Source organism: Nematolebias whitei, chromosome 3 (assembly GCF_014905685.2).
Source record: "Nematolebias whitei isolate Nwh7 chromosome 3, NemWhi1, whole genome shotgun sequence".
NCBI classification, from domain to species: domain Eukaryota; kingdom Metazoa; phylum Chordata; class Actinopteri; order Cyprinodontiformes; family Rivulidae; genus Nematolebias; species Nematolebias whitei.
Window position 1 is genome coordinate 50,332,074 of NC_056500.1, and position 17,271 is coordinate 50,349,344.

Below are 17,271 nucleotides of genomic sequence, written 5' to 3' on the forward strand. Positions count from 1 at the left end.
TAACCTAATGGTGCGAATCCACATCATAGCTGGACAAGCTATTAGCCATAAACAGGCATATTTTCAACCTTCTCCTGCATTTTTCAACTTGGGACTGTCCGTGGAAGCCACGAACCAAGTGAGCCTTGACTCTAGGACCACATCTGTTGCTGTATGTAATACAGGCACAGATGAGGTGATGATCCCAAAAAACACTATGCTAGGATGGTTGATTTCCACTGATTTTCATGATTTTGAACTAGGCATTCCATTTCTGGGAGGACTCCCAGATAACCTGGTACCGAGTCAAGAAGCTGGGCCAGTATGGTTCACGAGACCAACACAGGCCATAGCTCTTTTCTCAACCGATGACGTCGACCAAGGACCTCAAACCTATGGTGTCTTACCCATAGACAGGTCCGACGACTCAGAAAGGGATTCGTTGGAGCTCCCCAAAGAGCAAGAACCCTTATCAGTCTCATCACAGATTGAACAGGTGGTTGCCCAAGCCGACACTCTGACATCTGATGAAGAAAGGGACAAACTTCGCCAAGTTCTTTTAAAATATGAAAAATCATTTTCAACTGACCTAGACATCATCCAACTTCAGAAGTTGGATCCTGCACTTAACTCGATGATACTGTATCTGACTGATCCAGACAAATACACTCCATCGAAAGGCGAACTGGATTCCAATCCAGACCTTAAAGTCCTCTTTCAGCTGCGCGAACAGTTAAAACTACTCAAGGACAACCTAACTTTAGCTCATGGAGCGACGTCCTCACCCGTGTTCGCGGTCTCCCATGACCGAAGGGGGGTGACGCCAGTTAGGGTAATGTTACCAGATGCGATATCGTGATCAAATCTGACATTCAGAGTGAGTGGCGCACCGAAACGTCGTTTTCTAGTTGCTTAATCACTACTTTTGTCAATGTTGAAACGTTGTTTTACTGGTTGCTTAGTCACTGTTTTGTCGATGTTGAGACATCGTTTAATTGGTTTTTGGTATTGTTTCTGAACACCCCAAGCAAGAATGAATTTTGTGTGTAGTTAAGTTAGAGACTAAGAGGCCTTTAACTATGCCAACATGAAGTTCATTTGTTAAAATTTTATCTTTGCGGAGTCAATGTAGATTAATGCTACCTTAAGTACCATAATCTACATTGGTCTCACAACGCTTAAGCCGAACCTACTCGAACAATTCTATTCGGGGGGATAGCTAATTCTTTTTGATGAGTCTCGCCATAGACTCCAAAAAACGTTTATGGGGAAACCAAACACCCAATCTCAAGTCGTTCGTCTAAAAAGACAACAGACAATTGAACCAAACTATATTTTACCATGTAAAGCTAACTTAAACCAAGTTAGGAATGGAAAAATAGTTTGGAATGCCCTTCTATAGGTATAAACCCCTATAACTACCCTTTTCATTATTTTCCACCCCTTAACTGGTAGCTGTAGCTATTCCCAATCATAATAGCTTACACACCAGGTGCATATAGGTTAAGGCTTTATGTAAAATCCCCTTCATAAGCCCACCTTAAACCACATAATTGCATAACACATTGAACCAGAACGGCATCGACTGGACGTTGCCCAGAGACGACCTTCGCTGGAGGAGACCTGCAATCCTGACGTTGGTCTCCAATCTTCATCCAGTGGCCGCATCTTCAGTTCAATCCAAGGGAACCCCTCTGTATGCTGATCAATCAACACCTCCATTCGTTGTGGATTTACCGTTGTGGATTATATGACTTTTTCCAATGGATTACAGACTCTGTTTCCAAGGGGTTAAAGCATTACTACAATGGAATTACCAACAACATTATGGAATTACCAACAACATTATGGAATTACCAAAAACATTGTGGGATTACCTCCTTTGACTTTTGTTTTCCTTGCTGGATTACATCAAGCTCAAGGACATTCGAAGGCGTACATTCATGTTGGAATTCATCCCCATGGACAGGCGATGATTTCCAAAGGGGGGACTGTAGTGAACTAAGCCTCAGGTCAAATCTGGCCCTGAGGGCCTTCCTGGGACAAGAACTGTCATTTCATTGATTTGAGTCCAGAAACACAAAATTAAGTTCATCCAGAGACTTTCTAAGTGTGTCCTGCACTGATTAATTGAAAGAACACTCTCTTTTTTATTATCATTACTATTTTACAAATGTCTTGATAATCAAAGTGTGCTTAGTTCAAACCATTTTAAATGTTGAAGTGAACTACTCATTTTAAATCAACTGTGAAACAGTATAAATGATTTTTAATCCTCATTCAAAGTAGAAATCTAGTTAATGTCTGTTACAGAGTAATTATTCATTTTCTTGATCTTCTGTCTGAAATGAGCAAGTGTAAGTCGGTCAAAAGTCGGAGACAAACGCAAACAAGTTTGTTGGAACAAACTGTCATGTTTTTAAATCCTCTCAGACGTAAATAGAGAAGCTGGCACCTGTTTCCTCCCAACTCGCCTAAACATTTCTCTTGTCTGTCTCAAAAACATTTTCTGTCTGTTCCAAAACATTTTTCTGTTTTTCTGACTTCTAGTGACCTCTTACGTCATAAAAAACACACCCCTGATTAGCTCTTTCAGCCAATCAGGACTTCCCAAATGAACCAGAAACAGAACTCTTTAAATGTCGACACTTCCTAGTTCCAACCAGCGCGGTGGGAGAGCAGTTCAGTTCGGAGGGCAGAACCGAACAGAAAAGTTGCTAGAGAGAACAGGAGGTTCCAGACATGATCCGAAGTTCTTCCGAGTCTTGTGGGAATTATGGAATCTTCCACATCTGAGTGAACCTCTGACGGACTTACTCCTCATGTGAGTCCACCCGTGAGGTGAACGTGTGTCAAACGAAGTTCCGTCACTACTTCGGACGATTCACAGCTGTTCCTACGGAGACGCTGGAAAGGTGGCGTTAAATGGAACTCCGTACCAGTGGAGACATCTTCTACAGGTAAAGAGTCGATTTTCACTACCTAAGTGTACCGAGGTGAAGCTGGGATCGAATGGAGAGTGCCGTTCTGATACAGACACATATTCCCTCATCCATCTTTTCCTCTCCATTTAAACTTCATTTCCCATCTTTAAAACTCTTCTATCTTGCCAGTAAATCATCCAGATATTTTCATAAATGTCTGTTGTAATTAAGCTGTGTTATTGCTTCAATCAGAATAATCACGTGTACAATGTTTGATGTTAAACTTTGATTCTGTTAATAAATGACCGCATTCATTTGATGGGTCAAAGAAAATTAACGTCTCACTTCACATTTAATCATTCAATGTACGATAGAACTCAGTCCAGAAAAATGAAAGAATCCGTTTAATTTATGAATATATCACAGATATATCTTCATTTACACTAATGAAAATGTTTATGGATGACTAAAAACTGCTTAGAAGTTTTGATTATCCTGCTGTATATTGAGTATTTACCAAAGCAGAGTAAATTAGGCATTTATTTTTTAAACAATGTTATTAACGTTCAAATGAAACAGTAACCTGAAACAAAGGTCCACCCTTTCTGTTTTGATTGGGTCAACCATCAATATTGTAACGCCCTCTAAGTCAGGAGAAAGTTATTCTGACGTTTAGTTTAGAGCAGTCTTGGGGAAGCTTTTGAAGAAGAAAGGTCAAGCAATTGGAAATTTATGCCAGAAGATAAAAATTAATGCAGAAAAGAGACAAGTGTTCCAGAGATTTTGTCTCGTGTTCAAGGAAGCATCAAAAGGTTCCTTGTCACCAGAAGGAGAAAACGCAGCCCTCCGGGATCCCATCAACTGACCACATCGGGAACCAGATAACTATCGACTCCAGATTTCAGCTGATGTCCAGTGTCGAGAGATATCCCACCTTCGGCGCTATAACTGATCTCAAGAGAGTCCCTGGTAACCCTTGGCTGTTGAACTATAATTTCAAATCGATAGGAAAAGCTGCTCCTTCTCTCTCTGCTGGTGTCTGAGGCCCAAGATAAGAAGTTGTCCAGTTTAACAAGATTCATCATTATTAATTAGAATTAAGTCTTCCTAAATTGACAAATCACATCTAGCCAAAACACTTCATTTAGTTAACTTTATAGATGATAATTTACTCTGCTTTTGAACCTCATAATTCACCATATTAAAGTTTAGAAGATAATTCCATAACCTCTTGTGTTGTCAAAGTAAAGCCATTATTCATTCTTCAGCTGTACTCCTGATTTTTTTGACCACTTATATTCACCAAAATCGATAATAAACCTCACAAAATGGTACTTTGACTCAAAGCGTTTTTATTATATATAACATTTAAATTTAATACGAAAAGAACTCACTAGAGCACAAAATTATAGTCTGATTTAATAATTTTCTTGCTTAAGAACCGGAAAGCAAGTGGTGCCGCTTCAGAACAAAATAACTAATGAAAATTCAACGATCTGAGGACCCTTTCCTCTACATAAATTGGTTTCCCCGTGCGAGACCATATTCTAAATTAAATTGTCATATAAATAATATGCTAAAAACATTGTAGTGAATCCTTTAGAGCTGAGTATTTTTTGTCAACCATTATAACGGATACTTTTAGACTGGTAAGCTTACAGCAAGCGAGCTGCATTGGTTCTGGTTAAACCCCATCTTTCAAAGAAGCTAAAACGTTTTATAACTCTGTGAAACTGTTGGACTCTTCAAAAATGGTAATATTGGGCTTTCTGTCTTTGTATGGACACGCTTAGGTGACTAGTGGACGCACGAGTCGTTCATTTTGTGTTGTAAAAGATTGTTTGAGAAACTTTGAAAAGCTAACTCCCTTGATTCATTCAAGAGCTACACGCTTCCCATGGCTGTGTGAATGAATTGCTCTGAAACGCATGCGCAGTGTAGCAAGATTTGAAAAGCTGTGTTTTTGCTATGTACTGTAATGTTGCTGGTTGATGGACAATGCTGTGTTTAAACTGTTGCTCTGTTTTGGTTGACTGCTAAAAGGTAAAAGCCTACCCCATCCTACTTCTTTGGCCAAGAGAAGGCCTCATCTGGTCACCATTTTGAGAAGTACACTTTATAAGCAAAAGGGGAGGTTGAATTCCATCACCGACCACCCTCCATTCCTAAACACCGCCTTGTCCCAGCCCTTAAAACTGACTGCCCTCCAGTGGTCAAACCAAATCTTACACTTCATGATTTGTATTTTTTTTTTGTACTTTTCATCTTTTCAAAAACTTTAAATTACACAAAAATAGTGAAACCAAACAGGTCAAGACTGAGTTGATTTCATCCTGCTTTGTATATTTTTAAACATTTATCAGCATCTAAACCTCAAACTTGTAAATTAATGTAATCATTCTTAACTTTTAACAATTTTGCTAGTAAAGGTAAACAACCATTTGTGTTCAAAATCTTTCAATTGTTATCCAATCTTAATTGCTTAATTACTTTTGAATTGTGTTATCTTTATAGCTTAAAAGTTAACTTGTGAAATAAATAACTGTCATTTTATCCTGATGCATGCTCAATAATCCAGGTAGAAAAATCCAAAACAGTTCAATCTGGTCCTCTGGACATTCAAAAAAAACCCAAAAAACAAAACAAAGCAAAAAAAAAATGTAGAAACGTTTCATCTCTCATTCGAACGACTTCTTCAGTCTGAGGTGCTGTATTCAGCTCAGTCTCTTAAATAGCACCTTCTCAGAGTGGATCAACCAGTTTGCTGCTGACAACCAAAACCAGCTGCTCACACGGTCAAGAAGGACCATCAGCCTAACAACGGATCATTAGCACACTGATGGCTGTTTACTATTCACAGTGGGTTGAGCGATACTAGCAATAACAGAATTGTAAGAGGGGGACAGTTGAACCCGGAGGCCTCCACCCCTGTTTAATGATAGACAATTTATTTTCACAAATGTAAAGGAGGCCATCTTTGTGAAAAGAAATTAACCCTCACCAAGTAGTCAACATGACCCCAGAGTTTATCTGGTTGACCTTGACTTCCACCTTCAAAGATTTCCTAACACTACTGTCCAGGACTACATCTATCGGATTAAGCTGACAGCCAGTAGGGAGGTCAATAAGTTCATGGACCGTCAACCGACTCACGTACGGACTAGTTTCTTCCTCCTGCGTCAAGATCTAGAGAAAGAGTTCTCTGACCTTGTCTTACAGTCTGGACTGTCATCAGCCCTTACAGTCAGACAAGGCAGACATGAACCATCAAACAACTACTACTACCGGCTTCTCCATGCTTATTTTGGTTTGCGAAATGAACCTCAAATGGAAGAAGACCTTAGTTTCCAAACTCTGTTTGTCCAAAATCTCCATCCATCAGTTAGCCATCAGTTAGGCATAATGGCTGACCCTCGGACCGCCACAATTCAACAGCTTTGCGACTGGGCGACTTTGGCTCTCCAGAAGCTAAAACAGGCCAGACCGGCTGTCCTAACGATGAATACAAGTTATTTGCCATTAGAACTTGAAGGAACTGGTGCACATTCTGATTCGCACTGAAAAAAATTTGCACCTCCAACACCCAAATCCAGCGGGACTCAACAGTATTTCAGGCCTGACAATCCTTGGCAGGGTAAAGGCCCAAGTAAATATCCAAACTCTTTAAAGAACCAAAACCATCCATGTTCCGACTTCTGAAACTACAACAGAGATTATCGAGGGGTAGACGCTCCCCAAAATATAACAGCAGATTCACAAATCATGACCAACCTTCAAGGCAGACCCACCAGTTGCAGAACCGTCGCGCTTGACCTGAAAATAACCAGTCTCACCACGTGTGTGACATCCTGAAAAGGTAAGGGAGTCAACCAAGCCTCAAGAGGAAGACCTCAGTGGTCTAAGCCCAAAAGATAGGCAGATTGTCATGTGTATACTGGAAGAAATACGCAAAGACGATAAACAGAACAAGGCTGACCTTCTATCAAAGGTGTCTCTTGTTCCTGAACTTAACAGTCCAACTACTGCCACTCTACCTTTGGAACCCCAAGCCATAAGGGAAGATACTCAATCGGCAACTGCAGATCGCAGCTATTCCCCTGTTGCTAAAGTAGAGACCTCTGATCTTGACCTTTATGTTTCAGAATCAGAAACTGACCAGTCACATATACCAAGTGCTGTCTTAACAGTCCAAATGAATGTTGACAACCCTTCATTTGAGAATGATGACTCTAGGATTCCGGTGGAACCTCCAGTGCAACAGTTCTTGTGTAACCTAACTGAAAAAGGAGTCGCAAGAAAGTTCTATCTTTCCCTGACCCTTGAACAGGTTATGAAACATGATGCCCTTCTGGACACTGGGGCAGACATAACTCTTAATGTCTGCCACGCTGTTTGAGAAACTACGATCAGTGGCAAATCGGGCCGGCAGAGATCTTATTCTCCAACCATGTGCCCGTACGCCCTCGATGAAACCACTATGTCCAGAGTAGCCCTGATTCAACTTCAGATCGGACCAATGACAATCATACACCCTGTGTATGTATCACACCTTGAGTCCATCCCTTTCTTAGTAGGCTAAGATCTTTTAAACCAATTTCAGCCTTTGATTGACTTCAAAAACCTTAGAGTATGGGCACAAGTACGTCAACCGCTCCCCATGACTCTTCCACCAGAAATAGATTTCTAGTGGGCTGCGCTGGATACCTCTGACCAATCAGACAATCTGACACCTATAAGCCATAATCAGGTAAATGAGACCGCAACGTCCACCTCAGGAGTGCCAGCCACCATTGCACAACCACTGGAGCTGACCCTAGCCCAACGTGACACCTTCTTGTGTTCTCTAGGTCGCTCACAGTCCAGTGAACACTACCTACCACAGGTGTTGAAAGGTCTTGAGATACAGGACTCCCACATGAACAATGTTGTCCTAGCTCTCTGGACAGATGTTTGCCATCAGCCATGACCTCTATGATGTCTTGGTGCAGTATCACTGTGACCTCCAGATGGTTAAAAAGTTTTTCCGCTTCCCAAATGACCCAAGATCTTTTTGTGTCTTAACAAGTGGGGGCATCTGTGTCCTCAAAGTCAAATGGAATCATAAGAAACTGACCTATCCATTTCTTGTGGTCCCAAACTTGCCTCATGCTGTATATATAGGCAGTGACATCTAAGTCCAACTTGGTGTTCAAGTGGACACCATGAACAATGTTTTGTGGTCCCGGACATCTGTCCCTCAGAATGCACTTGTACCTGATCTGGACAATCTCCGATCTGGACAGACAATTCCTGAAGCTTGTCAGGTAGCTAACAGTCAACACGTTACGGTGCCAACTCATACTCAAAACAAACCCATGCCAATACACATCTTGGTAGGACAATTAGCCATTCACAGGCTTTCTTCCAACCTGCCCAACTCTTCTTCGACTTAGGACTTTCATTAAAGACCACACCCCTCTTGGGCCTCAATTCTAGGACTTCCTGCCTTTCTGTCTGCAACACCAGTGCAGAATACATCCTGATTCCTAAGGCCACTCCTTTAGGTTGGCTAGTAAGCACTAGCTTCCATGACTTTGAGTTGAATGTACCCATCCTGGGAGGCATTCCAAACTCCCTCCTCCCTGATCATTGCACTGAACAAGTTTTGTATACAAAACCATCCAAAGCCATCGCCCTTTTCTCAATCACTGATTTCGACCATGACGCCATTCGACGTGTGGACCTAACCAACAAGGACCAGATGGTGTTGCAAACCTTTGACGTAATGTTGATGAGTACAACCACAGAGACTACAGACACACCTGTAGAGTCACCATCCTCTGAGCTCCACCCTTCAGTCCGATCACAGATCGAACAAGTAGTTTCCCAAGCCGACACTCTTACCAATGATGAAGAAAGAGAAAAACTTTGCCAAGTTCTTCTCAAATGCAAAGAGTCCTTCTCAGTCAACTCTTTGGACTGTGGTATGACTTCAATCCACACCGTCCACATACCAACTCAACCTAATTCTCCTCCTACTTATGTGCGCCAGTACAAGATTCCTTTGGCAGCCTATGAGCCTGTAAAAGAAATCATTGACAACCTTTTGAAGAAAGGAATAATCAGGCCATGTAACAGCACTTACTCTGCACCTTCATGGCCTGTTCTCAAATCCAATGGAAAATAGAGACTCACCATCAACTACCGGAAGCTTAGCCAACAGGTTCCTCTTTCCAGATGGCCGATGACTCAACTCCAACAAGAAATTCTGAAGGTGATCAACGCCAAGTACTTCTCCACGCTTGATGTGGCTTCTGGGTTCTGGACGATCCCAGTGCATATAGCCGATCAACATAAATTGGCATTCACCTTTGCCAACTGCCAGTACACCTTCACCAGGTGCCCCTTTGGCTATGCAAACTCACCAGCTGAGTTCAACATCTTGTTAAACAAAGTGTGTCCAGATGCAGGGGAATGGGGAACCCTCATCTACGTAGATGACATCCTTCTACGTCAACCCATGCTTGACTCTCACTTAGCTGAGATTGACCACATGCTGTCAACTTACAGCTGTTGGTGCAAAGATCTCACTTTTGAAGTGTCAATGGTGCAAAGCTAAGGTGGAATACGTCAGTCTACTTGTCGGTCCCGATGGTGTGCAACCCCAACTTAGTAGAACCCAAGGCCTTGCCAACCTTAAGACACCCTCCAACTTCAAAGAACTTCGTAGTTTCCTTGGTGTTTGTGACTATTCACACCAGTTCATAGAGAACTATGCTGGTCTGGCAAAACCTTTAACCAAACTCCTCAAAAAGGATGTGCCTTTCCAGTGGTCTGATGTACAACAGCAAGCCATGGATGCCCTCAAGGCCAAGCTGTGCTCAGTACCATGTCTGGCATACCCCAACAATGACAAAGTCTTCCACCTTGAAGTGGGTTTTGCAGCTCACTGCTTGAGTGCTGATCTGTACCAACTCTATGACCAAGACAAATGTGTAGTAGCCTACGCCAGAAAGACCTGGCAGGACCAGAACTGAAATACTCTGACTATGAGAAAGCACTGTTAGCCACTGTGTGGGCAGTGAAATATTTCTCTAACTACCTAGGTGGACGAAAGACTATTATGGAAACACAACACCAACCAGTAACTTTTCTTAACAGCCAACATATCAGAGATGGTGTGGTGACAAATGCACACGTGGCTTCATGGCTTATGGCCTTGCAGAGCTTTGACATAGAAGTTTGCTATGCTCAAAGCAAGAGAACCACTCTGGGCACAGACTTGGCAGCCTGCCAAGAAGTGCACTCAGGATGGGCCTTTGGTACAGACACCTGTCGAACATGCCACTGCCGTTGAAGACCCACATCATCAATACTTTGATGAAAATGTTTGTAAAGACATGACGACTGTATATGTGGATGGATGTTCCTTCCACCACAACACTGTTATCAAAGCTGGTGTTGTTGTCGTTTGGCTCCACAATGGTGAACAGCACACCTTCCATTTTAAACTAGGCTCACAATACGCTGAAATTGCAGGCATATTGATAGCATTGCAAATTGCAGTAAAACACTCTGTTTATTCTTTGGTGATCTGCACAGACTCCAATTATGCACTCCTGAGTTTCTCTTGTCACCTTGCTGCGTGGAAATGTAAAGGCTTTCTCATGTGCAACAATAAAGCAGTGAAACAGTGTCTTGCCCAGGGACACTTTGGCATGTGACTGCGTGGGGTTCGAACCCCCAACTCTTGCATTGGAGGACGACTGCTCTAACCACTCAGCCACAGCCGCTCTCTGCTGTATGAATGGGTAAATGAGGGCACAGATTGTAGTGTAAAGCGCTTTGAGTATCTCAATAAGATAGAAAGGCGCTATATAAGTACAGTCCTATTACCATTTAAACACAAGGACTTGTTCATGACATGTGATCACTTGGTGACATCTCACAACCTACAAGTCTTTTGGAAAAAGGTCAGAGGCCACTCACATGTGCCAAGACAGGACAAAGAGCTTAACAATCTCGCAGACTCGTTGGCCAAAAGAGGTGCCATAAATGGTACCCGGTGGTCTTTCGACCCCTCTTGGCTGCCTGCTTATGTCCCAGACCCTCCCTCCCCAGAGGTGTGTACTCTCACACGTTCTCGTGCTGAAGCTTCCACCTCTACTGCTCTACAACCAGTGAACAACACAGTTTCAGTGGAACCTGCATTTACGGACAAGGACCTCATGGAACTTCTGTCTCTGGATCCAGCTATCGGGAAAATGATTCAGTACCTGGCTGATCCAGACACTAACATTCCTTCCTTGACCAAATTTGACTCTGACCCTGAACTACGTACTCTTTTTAAGGTTCGCTCACACCTGAAAATGGTCAAAGGCATGCTCGTCTTTGCTCCCGATCCAACATCTTCACCTTCTTTTGTTGTGCCTCGAGACCACAGGGGGGTGATGCTGATACATGCTCATGACCTTCCGTCTTTTGGACACAAAGGCGTCAAAGCAACTCTCAATGCGTTAAAGCAAATTGCTTACTGGCCAGGGATGCGCAGAGATGTAAATTACTACATCAAAGGATGTTTGGTCTGTTGTCAGTTCCAACCTGCAACACCCCTTCACGAAGCACCATTGCAAAGCAGAGGGATCACCTTTCCGTGGTCTAATTTACAGATCGATTGGGTAGGACCACTTACTAAATCGACCAGAGGAAATAAATGTTTCCTCACGGTGACCTGTGCGTTCACCAAATGGGTTGAATGCCTACTGGCAGCAAATGACACCACAGACACCACTGCTTATCTACTGATGAACCAGATCTTCACAAGGTTCGGACTTCCCACTCGAGTCAACTCCGAAAGAGGTACACAATTCACTGCTGAAGTGATGCAGAAACTTTGGCAAATGTTGGGAGTCAAAGTCAATTTCCATATTGGCTACCATCCCCAAGCAACAGGCCAAGTTGAGTGATACAACAGAACAGTGGTCAGTATTCTTAAGAGGTACGTGTCCGCCAACCACAGAGACTGGGACATCAAGCTGCCCCTGGTCCTAATGGCCACTCGGTCAACCCCACATCAGTCCACTGGTATCTCTCCCTTCAAGATGATGACTGGTCGACAGATGACCCTTCCTTTGCACCTACTTTACCAACCTGGTGGAGCCAGTGTGGCAACAGCCTACACAACTCACCAGTACATGGAAGATCTAAACCAACACCTGAAAACCACTTTTGCATTTGCTCAAAAACATCTTAACAAGACAGCTGAAGGGCGCAAAGCCTACTATGACCAAAAAGCCTCCTATGAAGAACTCCAAGTGGGGGAAAAGGTCTAGTACTACATCTTCACCCCATCTATTGGACAAAAAGCTTCCAGAGCTGGAACGCTTGCCCGCAAACTTCTTCCAAGGTGGACTGGACCACACCTGATAACGGACAAACTGTCCCCAATTGTGTACCAAATCAGGATCAGCAGAGGTCAGAAAGAACCTGTCTTCAAGTGGGTCCACCAAAATCAGATCAAGCCACACAAGGCTCAAACAAAAACAATCAACAGTAAAGATTTTCCTTTTTTTCTTTTTTTTTTACTATTTTCTCTTTTACGTTTATCTGTTACTACATCACTTCATCAGTCTTTTTTCTTCTTTACCACCCATTAGCAAACATTTACACACAAGCACACCAAAACACACACACGCATGCACGCACACACCAGAGAACTTTATATCTGTCAACTTCTCTCACACCCAGCATCTACTCTATATTCTTGTATATTTCCACTTCAAACATCACCGTGTGTTTCTAAACATCTAAACAGGCAATCTCAAGCCATAACTGTGATTTTAGTTGGATCTGTTTGTCTCTATGGTGACATGCACCGGTCAACTTTAGCTACTCACGCACAACTATGGGCACATTAAGGTTTGTGACTTGGAATGTGAATGGAACCAGTACTCAACAAAAAAGATTAGGAATTTTAAACCAGCTTAAAAGACTACAGGCCGATGTTGTCTTTTTACAAGAGACTCATAAATCTATTACAACTGCAGATGATCTTAAATCACCTGACTTTCCTGATGTGTTTTGTGCCTGCTATAACTCAAGAACAAAGGGGAGTGGCAATATTAATACATAAAAATGTTAATTTTACAGTACTAGACACAGTTGCAGACCCAGAAGAAGGATATTTAATAATAAAACTTTGTATAAATAACTACAAGCTGTGTATTGTCACCATATATGCCCCAAATGTTGATGACACCTCTTTTTTTCATGATTTTTTCTCAGCACTGTCTGATCACTTGGATTGCTCACTTATACTTGGAGGTGACCTCAACTTTGGTTTAAATGAAGAATTAGACAGATGTAATAGAGCAGGAACTCAGCGCAGTTGGCAGTCCATAAATACAGTTAAACAGTACATGAGTGATTACAGACTTTGCAATGCATGGCGATCTCTTCACCCGAACCGTAGGGAGTATACTTTCTTCTCATCTGTCCATCACTCTTACTCTCGTCTGAATTATTTTTAGTCAGCAGCTCATTGTTAACGATGATCTGAGGACCCTTTCCTCTACAATATGAACCAAAATTAATATCTTGATATTTTTAAGATAAATCGCAATATACGATAAATATCTTGATATTCAAATATCTGCTAAGTTCGTGGCACAAACCATTGCAAACATGTTCCTGTTTTTAGTATTTTTCATCACTTTATAATGTAGCTGTTTTTATATATATACTTTTCTTCCATTAATTTTTTCAATTCATATGCTTTATTTTATAATTGTCTACTGTTATCATTATTTGTTAAAAACTGGTCTCCCTTGTTAATGAGTCCCGAGGCTCAATGAGACTAACCTGTATAAATAAAGGTTGAATGGATTAATATATTTTTCTTCCCATAAAGTAATAACAAAAACATCTTTCTGAGTCAAAGCTTTGTCCCAATTGTCACACAGGCACATTTATTAACAAGCAGTTGTAACTCTACTAAATGTCTAAAAAAATAAACCATTTACTGTACATATATTAAATAATAATCCTCTTCAGCTGTGCCACCTTCACAACATTAGTAAGTGTGTGTGAAGCAGCACGTGAGGTTGTGTGAAGTTGAACAGGCAGAAAAAGAACTACACAGATTTTCAAGTCTTACAGTGAGAGGCAGCGCCACATTAGTAAAGCAGCAGCTTATCATCAGAGTCAGAGTCAGAGTTTCTTTATTGTCATTTGCACCTCATGTGGTACATGTGGTGGAGCGAAATTATGTACACAGGGTCCCAGTTACATCCAACAATAAAATGTACAAGAAAAACAGTAACAACATCCAAGATATGAACCAAGAAAAACATCAACTAAATATACACTAAGCACTCATAACATAAAACATCATATTATCATATCACTAAAGATGTGGTTCTTAGCAGCTAACAAGATGGTTAACCATGGTTTGTCTCAGGAAAGGCTGAAAACACAGTCGGAGCTGCAGCTTATAACTTATAATGCTGTTTTAAATGGTGAAAAAGATTTGTAGATCTGACCTTTGTCTGGATTTTTTTTCGGAATTGTCTACAGAAAACATTTTTCTGTTGTTCATCTAACAATTTAAATCCAAACCATCTCCAAATAACAGCCATTGTTTTTCTTTTTGCACAGCAGCTCAACTGCTCTCCTATGTTTACTTGTGTTAGCCCCCCCCCACCACCACCACCACCACCAACACCACCACACACACACACACACACACACACACCTGGATGGTGGCGGTAGCATGCATGGGTGAGGTGTTTGTATTCAAAGAGGGAGAAGGAGGAGGCTGTGTGAAGTTGGAGGTGCAGATGGGAGAAAAAGAACTACAACATTTTCAAGTCTATTAAACTCGATGGTTGCGATAGAGCCATCTTAACCATAGAGTTTAATAGAAAATCTTGTGATACATCGAGTATATTCGATATATCCCCCAGCCCTATTGACAAGTAGTTTTCAGTTTAACTCTGTTAATGGCTTGACAGAATAAAAGAAAGAAAGAAAAAACTTACATCTCCGATGATAGCCAGTGCTGCTAAAGCTGCTAAAGATCCTACCATAGCAGCCAGAGTGCGGTGCACAATCTGAAATTTAAAAAGACATTCACAGTTAAAATTGTTCTAAAGATGGGGGTAGGGGGCTATGGTCATGGAGGAGTAAAACACGTGTAGTGTGGGTTCTTGCCAGTATTGCTTAGAAAAGTGCTATTTGAAAAGATATTATTGCTACCTTTACATTGAATGCTCCAGTATTCAAAATTCTTGTGTGATTGACTCTGCAAATCTGAAGAATGGTAAATGGACTGCACTTATATAGAGCTTTTCTGTCTTATCAAGATACTCAAAGCACTTTACACTACAATCTGTGCCCTGATTTACACATGCATACAGCACTCTACTATTTCTGTAAAAAGAATAATTAAGTTCAAGTTCAAGTAGATTCATTCATTCATTTGGGCAGCTGTGGCTGAGTGGTTAGAGCAGTCGTCCTCCATTGCGAGAGTTGGTGGTTCAAATCCACCAGCAGTCACATGTTGAAGTGTCCCTGGGCAAGACACTACCATACCATACCACTTTATTTATAAAGCATTAAAACAGCTACAAGGCCAAACAAAGTGCTGTACAGACAAAACAACAGGTAACACACAAAGCAAAATACAAAATGAGGTAAATCAGAATATAGACATAAAAACAATGCAGATAATGACGACAAACCAGTGTGGAGCGTACAGGATCAAAACACAGATCATCTGGTGTTGAAAGCTACTGAATAGTAGTGAGTTTTTAAACGGGACTTGAAAACCGAGAGGGAGGGGGCCTGTCTGACAAACAGAGGTAACTCGTTCCAGAGTCTTGGTCCTGCTACAGAGAAGGCCCTGTCACCTCTGCGCTTAAGACGAGTTCCTGGAACTGTGAGGAGCAACTGGTCCGCTGACCTCAGGGAGCGAGGTGGGACATACGGTTGTAGCAAATCAGAGAGATGGGGGGGCGACACTGTTCAGTGATTTGTAGACATACATGAGTATTTTGAACTGGATTCGAAAGTGAACCGATAACCAGTGCAGTGAGGCCAAAACTGGTGTTATGTGCTCTCTTTTGCCTGTACAGGTTAAAAATCGGGCTGCTGCATTCTGGACCAGTTGTAGTCGTGCAATGGAGGTCTGACTGACAGATTGCGGCGGTTTAACCAGATAGGTTTTACTGAACAGTAAATACAACCATGGCAGATTTAACAGAAGCTGAGAATGCTAATGTTGCCCCATGTGATAAAAAGGACTGGCTTGAGACAGCTCTAAAGCTGCTCACAGATTCCTTATATCCATATGGTGACCAGATGGACTGCATGAAATCAACAGAGTTATTGAACGAGCTGAAGGAAGTTGCAGGCAGTGTAACTTCTGCAGCCATAAAAAAGTCAGGCTATGAACAGCTAGCTAAAATAGCACTATTGCTAAAAGCTGAATTTTACCTTGAGGCCAACAGGGCAGAAGCCCTTGAAATAAAGTTGACACGCGAGCCAGAGTCCCAAGAAAAAACAATTGATGAGTGTCTACAGCTCAAAGCACAGTTTCAATTTGATAAGAAGACCTGGGAGAATGAATTGGAATGTGAAAAAGAGTTCTCACAAGCTCAGCTGTTGTTACAAGCAGACTCATATGAGGAAAAACTACGTGATGGAGGGATGAGGTACCAAGCACTGTGTTCAGACTATGATGCTCTGCACCAACGGTTGCAGCTAATATCAAAATCTCTGGACGAGTGCATATTGGAAAAAGCGGCGTTAGTCCAACAAGGCGTGCGTTTACAAAGTGAGTGTCATACATCACATGAACGCTTAACAGCCTGTCAAGTTAAGTCAGATTTATTCATAGAGCACATTTAAAACAGAAACTGTTGCCAAAGTGCTTGACAAAAATATCACATCATCAAATAAAAAGTAGCAAGATATATTTATAGCACATGGAATAAAAATACCAAAAACAATTAAAGCTGCAAGCAGCGTTGAAGGCCCTCGCAGCGAAGCGCCGCTGCGGCCTCATGGCGACTGCGGGAACTGCAGCGACTCTTCCCGGTCGCCATCGAGAACGCTCACGCTACCGTCACGCGCCTATTCCCCGGAATGCGCATTCGCCGAACCTTTCACATAAGCTGCGACAGCATATATAACTATTGTAATAATGTAGGGGGCGCATTTGAGTGAAATATTAAACAACAACACCACTGTGTCCATAAGTCCTCACTAGTCAAGCATCAAAAATCTGGTCCAGATCGGATGATATATCACTGAGATATAACAGTTTAATTTATGTAGGGGCACACTTGAGTCAAATATTAAACAACAACACCACTGTGTCCATAAGTCC

At 41.9% G+C, this 17,271-nt stretch overlaps 1 protein-coding gene across 1 annotated transcript in view; it reads right to left on the bottom strand.

The window, feature by feature from the left end:
* The window catches only part of oca2 (oculocutaneous albinism II), a 659,230-nt gene that overhangs the window by 356,734 nt on the left and 285,225 nt on the right, over window positions 1-17,271 (bottom strand). The window contains exon 9 of the mRNA XM_037698314.1: window positions 14,921-14,992. Within this exon, the coding sequence (XP_037554242.1) occupies window positions 14,921-14,992 (72 nt within the window). The remainder of the gene's footprint in view (window positions 1-14,920; window positions 14,993-17,271) is intronic.